At 41.4% G+C, this 16,490-nt stretch overlaps 1 protein-coding gene across 1 annotated transcript in view; it reads right to left on the bottom strand.

Moving 5' to 3' along the window:
* Positions 1–16,490, bottom strand: part of Pcsk1 (proprotein convertase subtilisin/kexin type 1) — a 47,218-nt gene that overhangs the window by 14,617 nt on the left and 16,111 nt on the right. The window contains exons 6-9 of the mRNA XM_004625427.1: positions 9,801–9,889; positions 6,860–7,032; positions 5,154–5,366; positions 2,533–2,633 (exon numbers count right to left, since the gene is read on the bottom strand). Of these exons, the coding sequence (XP_004625484.1) occupies positions 2,533–2,633; positions 5,154–5,366; positions 6,860–7,032; positions 9,801–9,889 (576 nt within the window). The remainder of the gene's footprint in view (positions 1–2,532; positions 2,634–5,153; positions 5,367–6,859; positions 7,033–9,800; positions 9,890–16,490) is intronic.

The following is a 16,490-nucleotide window of genomic DNA, read 5'->3' as shown; positions in this document are numbered from 1 at the left end:
GAACTGCCAAGGTCCTCAGGAACACATATTTTACCATCATATACCCCAGATACTGGATGTGGAACTACAGGGTTTATTTCCTTGCTAGTTTTCACTCTTACTTTGGTCTAATTCTTTTCTATCTCTCTATTCCTCTCTTTTGGTTTCAATCCCTGGTTCCATCTATTCCTCTCTTTTGGAATAGGAATGTTTGATCTGTGCCACTGTACTTTTGGATTACATCATTTATTTCCTTATTGTTTTAAGGTTTACATATAAGTTTGCCTTGAGTCTCAGAAAAAACTTGGACTTTTGAAAACTGTCGGAACTGCTGAGACTTTTGGGGAGGGAATATTTCATTCATTTCCAGGTGTTCACAGGATAGTTGCATTGTATCATAAGGAATTATAAACTTGGTATTATTTTATTTACAGATTAAGAATGGTATAAGAATATGTATTTTGGTGTGAAGTTAAGATGGGAATGTGGCCATTCATCCTAATCTGGATTAGGAAATAGCTAGATTAGAAGAGCACTCTTCTTGTGCATGGGTGGGGGTGTGTGCTACAGCTTGTGTCTAGTTGTTCTCCCACAGCCTCATACAGTTATGTGGTGGACTTCTAGAGTTTGTGATTAATTCATGATCTAGTGCTGGGATTATGCGTGTGAGTGCTGCTGGGATTTGGGTGTAAATACTCCTGGCATTATGGGTGTGAGTATAGATAGCTTGAAAGCAATATAAGGGAGACAGACTTGCTCTCTGTTACCACTTTTGCTGCTACTCCTCCCTTTTGCCTTTTGCTCTTTGCTGTTTTCTGCCACCATGAACTGCTGCCCTCTGCCATGTGACGCCCTGCCTTGGAGCCAGCCAAGTATGGACTGAAACCTCTGCAAACTGTGAACTAAATAAGACTTTCTTTCCTTAATTTGGGGTGTTGGGTATCTGTACCGTAATGAGAGAAAAGTAACCAAGGCATGGGGGGGGTCATAGAGGTATAGGCTTTAGTAATATATATATGACTTGTCATCCATTCCTGTCCTCTGCTCTGGTATCGAATCTCCATGAACTAGTCAGTTTTATTACGCCATGTCTTTCTACCATGGTGTTTCTGCCTCAGAACCAGGCAATCATGGACTAATGCTATGAACAAATGAAATCTTTCCTCTTTTACATTTTGAGTGCCAGGTATTGTGTCCAGCAATAGAAAAGAAGCCAATTGATACACTGTATAGTACAAGAAAGTAGGAATGAAGACAAAGTTTTGAATGTATTGTATATGATAACTGGATTTTCTCTTCTGTGTTAAGTATTTGATTACAAGGTAACTATTATCAGGGAAAAAATATTGTCAAACCTTTTTTAACACTATGGGTGAAAATAATTTCTGGGAGGATGTAGAATTTATACATGGTAAAGCAACAATAATAAAAATATAAATAAATGTTAATCTAATTTCAGATTATGAAGAATTTTTTTCTGAGCATGAAAACAAAGAAAAGTGCCTTAAAGAAACAGAATACCAAAGAATATAAATACATATTAACTTCATTCACTGAAATTACTTACAAACAAAATTAAAGGCAAATGTCAAACTGATAAAGTATTGATAGCTTCTCAGAGCCAAAACCATAAAATAAAATTAAAGCAGTAAAGAAGTAATCCCAGAAGATAAATGGCCAAAGGATATAAAATATTGAGCTTCATAGGTAATGCGATAAAAACATATTAAAAGGAGATATTATTTTCACCTATGAAAACAACAAATATCTAAAAAGATAAGAGTAATTCTGGCAAGGATTTGGAAACTGGCGCTTTCTCGTACACACCTCTGCTGAGAATATAAAATGGTATGGACTTTCAAGGCAGCAGCTTGGCAATTTGTACCAAAACTATTAAGCCATGCACACAGTTTGGCCCAGAAATTCAAGTTCTGATTATTTATTCCAATATCTTATCTGAGAGGATAATCAGTATTTCCAGGTAAGAATGTTTACCTAGGGATGATTAGATATCTTAATAAAATTTACATTTTTACAGTGGAATACTATGAGAAGACAAAAACTTGTTAAGTCTCATATCCCCTGATATATCTGTATGAGCTCCAGGCCTAGTCTTATATATTTTAAAAGAAGGATATTTTATAAGCTTGCCACTCATAATACCACATACAGGAAATTTATGTTTAGATAACACTGCCTGGTAGGAAAAGGGTCTTGGGGCAGAACAAGAAGAGGAGAGGGGAGATACTGTGAGGTTTAAAAAGTCAAGGACAATTAACTTAAATAGAAGAAAGTTCCTTTAACACGACAGGCTGGATTTTTTAAAATTACAAAATAACATGCATAGTAAGATCTCCCTTTTCTAAGAAATGTGTGTACAGTTCTACATTCGGAGGTTAACAATGGTTATCTCTATGTGGCAGGAACAAAACATCTTTTTATAAATTTTTTTCCAAAATTTTTCCTGTCACTATGTATTCAGAAAACAGCATGTGCAACCAAGAAAGGAGAAAGGAGCCTCCATTAAGGTGATTACAAGCTTCGGGGCCTTACTTTGCTTCCAGTGCCAGAGCGAAGATGCCAGCAGCCAGGGGTGCAGAGGCCGAGGTGCCTGTGTGGGTCTCTGTGCAGTCATTGTGCAGGTCTGCGCTTGTCTGCATGGCATGGGGGAGAGAAGAAGGGGACACATGAGGCATGGCGGGGGCGGGGGGACACCAAGGTCCGCATCTGCTATGACCAGGGAGCTCAGCTGAGTCTGCTCCCTACTTCCTCCCTAGACCGCAAGCCGGATGTTTGCCATCTGCTGATATTTTAGTTCACTTTCCTCTATATGCAACTTGTCTATAATTCTGGCACCAAGATGCCTTTTCTGGGGATGAAGTACTCCCACTATGAATATTTTTCTCTTCTGCGGTTCCCAAACGAACTGCTGTCTATAAAAAAGAAATCACTGTGAATCATGCCGGCCCATTAATCATCAGGTCCATTGTGTTTGGTCTGGCATATTTAGAAGTTCTGCCTTATTCTCTATTCCCTTTGGCCTCCATTTCAACATTTGGCTTTCTCTTCAACATCAGGATTCAAAGCCGTGCTGATCTTAGTCACCTGAAGTACATGTAGAAAATTTGTCTAGTGTATGCTTCGGATTCTGTTGTCTGGATTTGATGTCCATGAGTTAGTGTCTATAATTGCTCGTTGATGAAAACTTTTTCAAAGGAAATGGGTGTTAGACTTACTTTTGGGTCTAAATTCTAGAATAACTATTCTTTAGATGTCTCCCCTGTGCGTGTCCTTTGGTTTTCCCATTTGTAAAATGAGATGTACACTCCCAACTCATCTTCTCTGAGGCTTACAAGAGATCCACCTGTGAAAATATTTTTACACATGGGAAGAACAGAGCAGGCTAACTTTAGGGTAGTGAGGAGGTTCCTAACACAAAAGGGATAAGCCCAGAGGATTTCCAGTTAGTCTGCTCAAAGGGCCTCAGTGCTGCTTGCTGAACAAATAGTTGGGCCAAAGGATTACTAAGAAGGTACCTCCCCAGGCTCCAGCACTAGCTTACAGCTAGAGATTTCAATGTGTGGGAGGAAGGTGTAAAAAAATAATGTGTTCTATTATCACCTCCTTTGGCTTCCCACTTGGAGTCACTGGATTTTGTAAGCGATGGTGGCTCTGCTCTTCAGAGTGCTGTGGAAGCGAGGTTGCAATTTTTACCTGTTGACGCAAATAAGCCCCCGGAGATGACAGTGCTGAGGCAGAGGTTTGTATAAGAAGAAAACTGTGCTACTGAAACTCTCAAATAGAACCCAGCAGCTGTCTGTTTTTTCCAGGGCTGGTTTTCTTAAGGAGGTCCTTGCAAAGATGTATGAAAAATTTTCAGTTGCTTCTATGCAGAGCAGCCCAGAAGAGGGGCTGTCTATGAAATGGTGACTCTAAACTGCCATTTCCAAAAGGCAGCTGTGGCCACCCAGGGTAATGGCATTAGTCAAGGGCTTTGGTCAAGAGTGGGGCAGATGTCTGATGGGCCCCTAGAAGGGCTGTAGAGGATGCCTGCCATAAGCAAACCTTGGGTAGATTGTCTCTGTCTGTTATTCAAGTAACGGAAGATATGGCCTAGGAAAGATGTCAACGTTTTTTAAGTGAAGACCACACAACTTAATGCCTCGACTACACTGCCAAATGAGGTGAAATACCAAATAGTGATCCTCCCTGAAACATATTAATGCTGACAATTTTGTTGAGATGCCTTTAATGGGAACTGTGCACATATTCCAAGGTAATTGTTACAGAGTTCATTCACAGTCTAATTCGGTCACACCCTACAAGTTCATTGAGATTAAGGTCTCCATACTTTAGTTGGTTGATACTTTCTTTGTCCAACGTTAAACTTGAAGCTTTACACTTGTAAGTTAAAAGTGTCTCTCTTTGTTCTCAAGGCCTCTGCATGGCCCTTCATCCTCATGTCCTTGAAGGGAATCCAATGCTTGTCCATGGCAGTCTGACTCAGAGAGTGCAGACACAGGTGAGTGTAGGTTGGAGTTCTTTGAGTTTACAGTCTTTCTGAGCTGCTCATCCTGACACTAAGGAGTTCACCTCAGGGGAAAGTGAGGCTGCTATTTTCCTGCAGGTTGTCTGTTCTTAGGAGACACTACTGGTGTAGACTCTGTATTTTTATCATTTGCTAAAGGGCAAGTCAGACTATAGCCCTGCTATTAAAGTATCAACAAGTACAAGGGTGATAAAGCCTACAGCCCTGAAATCTCCTTTTAGATAGTTTCCCAGGAGGAATCAGACAAGCAGGAAAGACATTTGGAGTCTCAACTGTGTGTAATGACAGGTTTGGTGGCTTCTCAGAGTTGAGTTTAGAAATGACAGAGAGGAAGCTCATCATAGCGGAAGCATTCTTGTGCCTTTAGAGAAAGCTTCCCAATCTATGACAGCCTTTCAATTGAAAAAACCCAAGTCTCCCTGACAGAGACATCACACTGAAGCAAATCAATTCCACAAAAGGTCAGCTAAAAGGGTCGTTCTAAGTGCAAACAACATTCTCCTAGCGAGGCAGAGAGAGTTAGACAAAAGCAACATACGATTTGCTGGTCAGCTACAAGGGTCATTCTGAGTACAAACAAACATTCTCCTAGCGAGGCAGAGAGAGTTAGACAAAAGCAACATACGATTCGCTGGTCGGTATAATCCCCGCTGCTGTAAGAGGCGGCCAGTGTGGAGGAGCACTTCTCGGCGTACCAGGGCGACAGGCCTTGCTGGGAGGCACTGCTGATGGAGATGGTGTAGATGCTGTCCGTGTAGCCATCGCAGTCACAGTTATCTCCCTGGCGTCCCCCATTCCCAGAGGCCCAGACAAAGATAGAGCCCTTTCCTTGTCTTCCCTAAAGAAAAAGACAAATGTATAGCATTGATTATTGTCTATTAGAGTCTTGTTAAACCTCAACAAATCCCCAACAAGCACATGCATGACATTCTCAGGGACAGTTATTTGGGCTCTGTCTTCAGCCCCCTGCTCTCCAGCATCAACACTGGGAATCTTGGAGGGCTACATATTTCAAACCACTAGACTATGGCCCTGCCGGCAGCCTCCTATCCTCTGAGCTCTCTCTGGGGTGGGGCTACAAAGCATTTTTCTCTTCTTTATTATGCAGATTCATAATCTCGCCTTTAGCACTCATATTTTTTTTTTTTTCACTCTTCTCTTGGTTTGTGTCACTACCCTCAAATCCCTGAACTTCCTCTTTCTGCTTACATCTTCGGGCTGGCTGATAGAATGACAAAATCAGGCATTATTCAAAGCTGCCTTGCAGCTGCATTAAAAGGGACTCTTCTATTGAATGGAACTTGTCAAGGCCATCCTTTCTGTCATTATTCGATTTGTGCTCTGCAAAGTTTCTACTTTCATCTCATCCTGCGGAGTGCAACGCCTTAGCATCTGTGCAAAAATGCAATGAATCTTGGTGCCCGAGCAGCAGCCGAGGCCCCCGCATTCCCAGTGGTGTGCAAACCAAGGGTCCCCCTGGTGCCTTCCCCAGCCCAGGCGGGTTCCTCTTACATGAGAAACCCAAAGTGTAAATTACAGAGAAAAACTGATCACAGGACACAGGGAGGTAGATCTTTCACAAATGGAAGGAGGCCCAAGAGCTGGAGGGACAGGAAGTAAATGGAGGAGAAAGAGATGTGAAAAGAATTAAGAGGTATTGTGGACTGGGGAGACAGCTCAGAGGTCTAAGTGCCTGCCCTGCAAGCGCAAAGAGCCGGGTTTGATCCCCTGTATAGCATGCCGCACCTGCCCTGAAACCGAGCATGGTGGCACATGCCTGTAATTCCAGTGCTGTGGAGGCTGAGAGGGGAGGATCACTATGAGTCAGAGCTGCATAGTGAGACTCTATAGCAAACAAAAATTAAAAATAAAAAAATTGAGAAGACACATTGTCTCCATGAGCCTGCTGGCCGTAATAAGCATAATCATTATATATTACAAACTTGTACTAATAAAAATAAAGAGGAAAGGAATACTAGATTTTTTTCCAGAGCAACTAGAAGGAGTCTGGGCAGTAGTTTACCTATATAAAAACCCCAAAGCAGGTGGAAAATGAGAAATGGGGACGAAATGCGCAGAACTATTTTAAGCTATATATCTTGAAAGCAGTGAGTCTCTCTCCAGCGTTAGACCCAAGCAGAAAAACTCTCTGAACCTGGAGTGTCCACGCTCTGAAGAATGATGTGGCTCCCTGAGTGCATTTAAAGCTCTGAATGGCTCTTCCAAGAAACTCCCCACCACTTCTTTCCGTGTAACAGAAGCGTCCTTCCCTTTATCTCTTACCCTAAGGGTTGGATTTCAGCTCATGCCACTGTGTGTCAAGCATCTCACCTGTTTGACACCATATTCAAAAGCCTTCTGGGCTAGTCTGCCAGGCCCCTCCACGGTCTTCCCATCATCATTAGGGCCCCAGCTTGCACTGTAAATGTCCACATGTCCAGGGTTGAATCCAATGGAACTGGCCTCAATAGCATCGGTCACTATGCCATCTAACATCCTGATGCCTGGGCAGCAAAACAAAACAGAAGCAAACAGGAAGGCCAAGGTCAGTGTGTACATATAGAAATGTGAACACTATCACTACTCATAGTTTTAAAAAAGAAATTAATGCTGGATGGCCCAGTGTCTGTGACCGGCTACCAACAGCACACTGAGTGCCCACTGTAAACTTCATTGTCTGCCCGTTGGAGATAATGCTATGTACTAGGGCAGCTGTGAAAGTTTTGTCCTCAAGGCTGAGATCCCAGTAATATTCCTGAGGATGAAAGGGAGCAGTACCCTTGGACAAGAGGAAGTGGCCATACGTTTCCTCTCCCTTGACCCAACAGAATGACAGAAGAGCTTTCAGAATTACCTATCCAGCAGCCTTCCCTCAATGTCCCTGTTCATGACGATGCACCATGATTAGCTATAGCCTGATCTGGGTCATGAAAAGACCCCACGGGGCAAACTCTGCTGCTTAAAAGATCTATCCACAACAGGAAACTAACAAATAGGAAAAGAACCCTTGTTTCTAAGCACCGATTAAAACTAACCCAGGGGCCATTCTTTTATGTGTTTGCTAGGAAACATTTTCAAGGAACATCTTCCCTTTCTTCTAAAGCATTTCAGGATGAAATCATTGCCTGGACTTCACTGCTTGAGGGGGAATCATTTTTCATCAGGAGAAGGCAGATGTGGTAACTCTTTGCGCTTTCCAGTCGGCTGCCACCCTGCATCAGACTTATGCATTGGAGAGGCAGGAGGGGAAAAGCAATTTGGACAGTAAGGGCAGCTACCTGGTCATTCCTAGCTTCAAGATAATAATGCGATAGTGCATGCCTTAGATAGTCACAGTATTATTCATAGTGGAGCAAAGATAAGAGAAAATGGGTAGTTGGCATGTTCTGTGAAGGACAGACTGTTAAAAAAAAAAAAAAGAAAGAGTAGTTCAGAAATGTGTTTAGAAGGGAAAAAGAAATTCCAGCTCTAGCTTTTAATTGCTGTGGTCTTAAACAAGAGATAAAAACCTCCCTGTGCCTCAGTTTCCTCAACTGGATGCTTTAACAGCTGCTGTGTCACTGAGGACATTTTATGTGCAGTCACACTCCACAGGCCTCACATGTATGAACACATCTGTCATCCAAGGTGGGCGCTGCTGTGCTCTACTGTCACAGGGGCAGAGACTGAGGCTAGAGAGACACAGTGACTTGTCCAAATCCACACAGCATGAAAGTGGAGTCCTGGATTGGAACCCTAAAAACCTGGCTCTTGACTACATCTGGTTAACTTCAGGATACACTGCCTGTGCTCTATTTAGGGTGAGTGATATACAGTGGGTACCTGGGCATGGGAATTATTATTCAAATCAGGGCTACAGCATGAGGTAGAACAATGAAAAAAAAGGCTTAGGATCAGAGGTCTTGTGTACCAGGTCTACACTATGAACTAGCTTTTGTTACCTTAAGAAACTTACTGAGGATTTTTCTTCCAAAAACTGAAAATCTGTCATAAACTCAGCTGCTGAATTCATTAAGACTTAACAAGTGAAATCTTTTCCTAGTTGTTTACATAATTTTCATGTCTGCCTTTATTTCCTTAAATTCCCACAGCAGTTTGAACACGATGGTAGCAAAGGGATGCAGAGTGATACATACACTAGATATGAGGCTGAAGGCCTGCAGTCCCAGCACTCTGGGAGGCAAGAGGAGCTTAAGTTTGCTCCTGGGTGACTTAGCAAGGCCTTGTCTCAGAGTAAAGAACACAGAAGGGCAGGGATGTAGCTTAGTGCAAAGGTATGGAGTTCAATCCACCGTTACACACACATACACAGAAGTACTGAAAATCTAAGGGTTTCCTATACTTGGGTTGCCAGGTTGCGTATTTATTTGGTTTCAAATTCTAAGTATAGTCATGTAAACCATGAAGAGGTTTGCTATAATTGATATGTTCCATAGATAATCTTTTATGTGGCAATAGTTTCGCAAAACCAAGCTAAACTCAAAGTTTCTTGTACCATTGTGAAAATCTAAGGTAGACAATACATAAGGAGGGGAAACAATTCCCACCTTTCTATTGGCCCCTGGAGAGCCACCCTCTCCCCTCTCTTGTTGGTACATGACTGTGTCAATGCACTCCCTTACCTCTGCCTTCAGCCACCTGGAGATGCCATCAGGAGGGAGGGTGAGCAGAGAATGGGGACTTGTCCCCCGGGTCCCCTGCCTGGAAGCAGCTCCGTGGAGTGCAGGGCCACAGCACCCATCCAGTGGCTCTCTCTGTGGCCACAGCCTTCACGCTCTCTCCTTTCTACCCACCCCCCCTTTGCCTTGCTCCTTTGGTAGGAGGGTGGTAAAATATGGCACATCTCAGTAGTCCTTATTGGTTTGCTCTACATCTTGTAAATACATATTTTTTTTAATTAAATGTCCTTGATTACCTTGTGGAAACTTTTAAAAAGCTGTTCTTTGCTAACAAATGAAGAACTACAGAATGGCAAAGCAGGGAAAGTCAACCTAAATTAACATCCTCCTTCTGTTCCCTTATCAAGCATTCACTAACAACCCCTCCTACATCAGAACATAGAGAAAATTAGATTTTGCTCAAATGCTGCTCGGCTGTCCATTTTTCTCCTAGCCCAGATCTATTGATTGGCTCACAAACCACACTTACACCTTGCAGAAAATTCTGCATGGAACTAATTTCCCCCTCAGGTTGTCAGAAAGTCCCTCCCCCACTTACATGGGTGGTATAAGCCTCGAATTACAGTGCCTAAAGGCACCACCTTTTGCCTTACCTCCAACTTTGGAATTGTATGCCACTCCAACCCCACACTTGTGATTATTTGCCTGCATGGCAATTTCTCCTGCACATCTGGTCCCATGTCTGTGGATTAAAAAGCACTAATTATAAAACATAAATAGGACCCACCACTTGTTTTGTGTAAGAACCCATGTTGTGTGATATATTACCTTTTTGTTAGCTTTGTTACCGGACTTCTTACTATCAGTATTAAATATAATTTATTTTTTGATGAAGGACACAGGTAACAAGAATAAAGTATGTGAATTGAAATTCTGGCTTCCATTACCAGCTGGTGGTATGACCTTGGGCCAGTTCCTTATTATCTCAAGGTTGTAAAGATCACATGAGAGATCAGCGTAAAGCACTTAAAACTGTCGCTGACATGTAGAAGGAACCAGGTGTGGGCCAACTTGTGATACTACCAAGACAACTCTGGGGCCAGGGATATAGCTCAGTGGCACAGTACCTGCCTGGCAAGCACAAGGTCTTGAGTTTGATTCCTGGTACAAAAAATAAAGAGAACTCTGACACTCAGGAAAAATGACTCACACCTGGCTTCTTCTTACTTTGCAGGTAGTGAAATGTTTCCTTACTTTCCTCCCTACCTACATTGGATTAGTGCCTTAGATTAGATTACCCTGTACCAGCCCTGCAAGAGATGATAGAGCAGACCCCTTTTGTAAGTCTTCCTTGTCTCCTCTAACTATACATCACATTATGATATCTGAGGATTCTCAGGTACCAAGAGGAGTCTGAAGCTTTCTCAGGTCACTATAGACTAATTGAAAAACAGTGTCTTCCACAAGCCTGACTGATGCCAGAACCCTGAATAAGACTGGTTGTGTAGCCAGGCAAATATTTCAAAGTATTTGGTGGAGGAGGATTCTTCTCTAGAACACACTACATTCTATCAGGAAAGCATCACATACTAAATTCTGGACACAATACTCTTTTCCAGCTATTGGCTTGACTCATGAGGCCCAGTAAGTCAAGAACAAAATGTGAACCATTTTCATGGATTTATCCCATTGTGGAAATACCAGGAATAGTGTGAAAGTCTGGTGGAGCCAGGGACCAAGTATGCTGACACAGAGGAGATGGAGGGTTACATCTGAGCAACAATACGAGCCAGCTACTGTTCCACAATACTACACTGACAGCCTATTAATTGAACCTGGTCAGGAATATAAAATACCTGAACTGACTGAGCCATCCAAGACTATTCTAACATCTTTTATTTTGAAATCCTGAAGATGATTTCTTGGTCTCCTTCCATTTAGTGCTATTCCTGCTTCTTCATGTCAGCAGTGGGTGGAAATTCTAAGTCACAATGACATAATACTCTTAAATTTAGGGTTTTCTTGATGTGGCAGACTATGCTGCTTTTGTGTGCTAGCATTTTCCCTCACTTCTCAATGAGAGGGCGACCCATCTATGCAGACAATTTTCTAGGACTGGTGCTGATTCTGGGATAGAGAATTGTGTTCTTTCTTGGGACTCTTCAAGTCTTAAGTTTAAGATGATCTGTGTGGATCTTGCTGCCAGGAAGACTAGATGGAGAATGAAACTAAGTACAGCTGAACAGTACTAGAAGATAGGAAGAGTGGTCAGTGCTCAGGTGACACGTGATTTTAATCTGAACTTTGCAGCATTGTGTTGAGCAAATATTTCAGTCTCTATTCCATTTACTCTTCGAATTAAGATTCTTCCACTAGCAACTGAAGTTGTATGGACCATTAACTGAAAAATATGTGCACATTCGCACATGGAGAAGGTAACTTTGCTTTTTGGTAGGGGAACTATTTGCCTGTAGAAGGGAAATTTCAATCATCATTCTCCATTTATACATGATGAGAGACAGGGATCAGGGAAGGAAAAAGACCACTGCACGTCCCTAGCTTAAGGCAGCACATTCAACCTGTGGACAAATATCTCTAACACTGTGCACCTGTCCAAAAAGGAAGTGCTGTGATGTCGCCCATTAGTACCTTCCTGTGAGTACTGATTTAGCAGTAGCATCATGGCAAACATGGTTGGACTCCTTCCCTCCTCTTAGCTTCACTTACACCTCCGCACCCTGAGAGGAGAGGATCTTACAAAAGTGTGCCTATGTCATTCTACACAGGCCTGCGGTTCTTTTGATTTCCCAAGTTAGGCAGAGAGATAAAAGCATCCTCTATCAACTTAGCACAATGGTAGTAACTGGCATTTAAACAAATTGAATTTTTAAAAAAGAATTCAGGAAATAGTTTAAAAACTATCATTATTTTGGTTGAACTATCCTCGTCACATGTGCCATTTAACTAGTAAAATAATCTGTAATTGGTGTTGAAATGCTGAATACAGATTCATGTCAGCTTAATAGAGTTACCTGCACATTTATGATTTTATTTTTCAGGGAGTTCTCTTTTGATTTGCAGAGAAACATTCAAATGTGGCTTCTATTAGTCTCATTTACATGTTGATTAAAAAAATAGAGGCAATAGATAGTTTGAAGAAATAATGCCCTGGGAATTGGGAGATAATAGGTCTCCAATTGCTATCAAGACTAACAAAATGGGGTGATCCATTTTGCAAATCTAAAGAATCTGTGTCTGAAAACATACTAGAAGGGTAACTACTTTTTATTATGTTCTCTGATAAATGATAGTCAGGTTGACGCTGATAGTTGACAGTCAGGAGGACTCTAAGAAGTTGCTCACTTGTCATTTTTGAATAACAGATTGTGAACTAGCTCAGAAAACTTCTGTTCCTCTGCTAATGCTCCTGTCAGATGATGACATTCTTCTTATGCTAATTTCTCACTCATGTAAGGTCTGCTTCAGGTGCTAAATGGGAAATCTTGGTCAACCTCAACATCTTCATCACTATCACTATCACCCCCATCCTCATCTTCATCATTTCAGCAATGTCAAGCACCTGCTTAGGCAGACACAGGGACTAGGGTTCCATCCACAAGTGCTGCGCCAGCCCTGCCCCTGGGGCACACTGAGATGCAACTGAGACTGGGTGTGGTGGCGCTCGCCTGTAATCCCAGCACTTTGGAGGCTGAAAACAGGAAAATCACTATAAGCCTGATCTAGTAATGAGACCCTGTAGACCTTGTACTAAATACACAAAAAAAATTTTTATGTACCAGGTGAATCAAAGAAATGCATATGCATGAACCCATATGAAAACTCATCACCCAATTAAATAGATATTTCTTTTCAAAAGATGTTAAAAGCCAAGCACAAAGAAGCCAAATAATTCATTTAAGGGCACTAAAACATAAAGCGGAAGACCTAACATTTTGTCTAAAGTCATTCTGGCTCAAGTCTGTCTTAACTGTTGGGCCATACCATGCTACCCTATGCTATTGGTGGCAGACCTATGGCATAAATGCCCCAGTGAGCTGTGTGAATCACTGAAAGCTCTGCAAGGTTTGCCATCACTGTCCTATGTCATGGGGAGCCCACAGCAGACAAAACTCTGGAAGCTCAAATTTTTCAGGCACCAAAAAACAAACAAAAAAAAAAATTCAGACAGAAAATAACATTTTATGGAGTCTTTGGAGCTGCTTGCATTGAGGAAAATGAAATTTTTAAATGCTGTGCTGTGTGACTTCTTCCTTTGGGGAACAGGAAGATCTACTATGGTTGGAATCTGAACTTCCTCCTCCGAGCATATGTGTGAAAGGCTTGACCTCCAGTTTGGTGCTGTTGGAAGGTGGTGGACTCCTTTAACAGTGGGCTCTGTGGGAAGCTTTGGGTGACTGGGGGAGTGTCCTCCATGGGACCATGGAGAAGTCTCTGTTTCCACCTATACTTCTGGCCATCTTGAAGTGAACATCTTGCTCTACCATGCTCTGTGACATGCTACCTCCCCAAGGTGCAAATGCAACATGACTTTAACACTGTTAGCCATCAGACCCAGTGCTAGCCTAGGCCCTGTGAGTGTGTGGGAGAGTTTCCGGCTACCCTTCGCAGCGGGAACTACTACTGGTCCCAGCCCAGGCGCAGCGTGGGTAAGACCTTCTTCCACCCCCTTGGGACGCCACCCACCACTCCGCAGCACCTCCCTCACCCCAGCAATTTCTGTCCCGTTCCAGCCCAGACTACTATACCCTGCAAAACTCCCTCGTTTGATGGAGAAGTGAAATACTTTCATGGCAAAGTACAGCTAAAGAATTTCATGATGACAAAGCCAACCCTACACAGGCTACTGAAAGATGTTCTAGAAAAGGACCAATATGATCAGAACTCAACGAATGAGATCAGAAGCAACCAAATAAATAGGGCAAGCAAGTAAATACAGGAGAAAAAGGAGGAAACAACAACAGGTAAATAACATGTTAATCGTAAGTCAATACATCTCATTTCTAACCATAAATGTAAATGGACTCAATTCACCAAGAGAAATAGACTGGCACAATGGATTAGGAAACAAAATCCAACAATATGCTGTATACAAGAAAGACACTTAACTCATAAAGACATTCATAGTGTGAAAGTCAAAGGATGGAACACAAAACTACATGCCCCAGCACCTCAGAAAAAGGCAGGGGTAGCAATCCTATTCTCAGACAGTTTCAACTTCAAACCAACAATGATCAAGTGAAATAAAGAAGGCCATTATATACTGGTTAGGGGAAAAATTCAAGAGGAAGAGGAAACACTCATAAATACGTATCCACCAAACAAGGGAGCACCCAACTATATAAAGCAAATCTTAAAGGATATGAAAAATCTAATATCCAATACTACAATCTTAACAGGAGACCTTAACACCCCCTTATCCCAAAAAGAGGTCAACCAGACAAAAATTACAAAGAAATAACAGCACTGAACCAGAGCTTGAAACAAATGGACTTGGTGGACATATACAGAGCGTTCCAACCAAACACAGCTGAATACACATTTTTCTCAGCTGCACATGGGTCATTTTCTAAAATAGACCACATACTGGTCCATAGGTCATGCTTAAGTATATGCAAGAAAACAGAAATTCTCCCATGCATACTATCTGACCACAGTGCAATGAAACTGGAAATAAATGACGAAAGAAACCAGAAAAAAAAGAAACCTAAATACATGGAAATTAAAAAACACCCTACCCAGCAACCAATGGGTCACAGTAGAAATTAAACAAGAAATTCAACAATATCTACAATTAAATGAAAATTCAATCACAACTTATCAGAATTTATGGGATACGATGAAAGCAGCTCTTAGAGGAAAATTCATAGTTGTGAACTCACGCATTAGGAAAACAGAAGGGGAACAGATAAATACCCTAATGCTGCACCTCCAACAACTAGAAAAGGAAGAGCAAACCAAACCCAGAGCCCAAAGATGGGAAGAAATCATAAAGATTAGAGAAGAAATTAATTCAATTCAGACGAAGAAAACAGTTCAAAGAATTAACGAAACAAAAAGCTGGTTCTTTAAAAGATTAAATAAAATTGATAAGGGCCTAGCTAACCTCACCAAAAGAGGAAAGAAAAAATTCAACTACAAGCAATAAGGAATGAAAAGGGTGTAATTACCACAGACCCAGTGGAAATTCAGAAGATTATCAATAGCTACTTTGAGAATCTTTACGCTCACAGAATAGAATACACAGAAGAAATGGACAGATTCCTAGAAAGGTATAAATTACCAAAACTGAATCCACAAGATATAACCACTCTCAATAGCCCAATAACAGCCAATGAAATATGAGATGTAATTAAAAACCTACCAGCAAAGAAACTCCAGGTCCAGATGGATTCAGAGCTGAATTCTACAAGACATTTACAGAAGATGTAGTCCCTATACTCCTCAAACCCTTCCATGAAATTGAAAAGGAAGCAATCCTCCCAAAATCATTCCTGGAGGCAAGTATTATACTGATACCAAAACCAGGGAAAGATGCAACTAAGAAAGAGAACTACAGACCAATCTCCCTCATGAACATAGATGCCAAAATCCTCAATAAAATACTAGCAAATAGAATACAGCAAATCATCAAGAAGATCACACACCATGACCAGGTAGGATTCATCCCAGGGATGCAAAGATGGTTCAATATTCAAAAATCTATCAATGTAATACACTATATCAATAGAGCGAAAACTAAAAACCACACGATCATCTCCATTGATGCAGAAAAGGCTTTTGACAAAGTGCAACACTCATTTATATTCAAAGTCCTACAGAAAATGGGAATGGATGGCCTCTACTTCAAACTGGTAAAAGCTATTTATAAAAACCCAGTGGCTAACATAATCCTAAATGGGGAAAAACTGAAATCTTTTACTCTTAGATCTGGTTCAAGACAAGGAAGTCCTCTATCACCACTCCTATTCAATATAGTTCTGGAATCATTAGCTACAGCCATTAGACAGGAGAAACAAATAAAAGGAATAAGAATGGGTGAAGAAGTTAAATTATCTTTATTTACAGATGACATGATACTTTACTTGGAAGACCCAAAAAACTCCACCAACAAGCTACTAGAATTAATACGGAAATTCAGTAGTGTAGCAGGTTATAAAGTCAATACCCAAAAGTCAATAGTATTCCTCTATACCGACAACAAACACACTGAGAGGGAAATTATAGAAACAATCCCTTTTACAATAGCACCGAGAAAATGAAATACCTTGGAATTAATCTAACTAAAGAAGTCAAAGATCTTTTCAAGGAAAATTACAGTACTC

The sequence above is a fragment of the Octodon degus genome, unplaced genomic scaffold (assembly GCF_000260255.1).
Source record: "Octodon degus isolate 3935 unplaced genomic scaffold, OctDeg1.0 scaffold00009, whole genome shotgun sequence".
Lineage (NCBI taxonomy): Eukaryota > Metazoa > Chordata > Mammalia > Rodentia > Octodontidae > Octodon > Octodon degus.
Note: the sequence above shows the minus strand (reverse complement) of the source record. Positions and strands in the feature narration are given on the sequence as shown.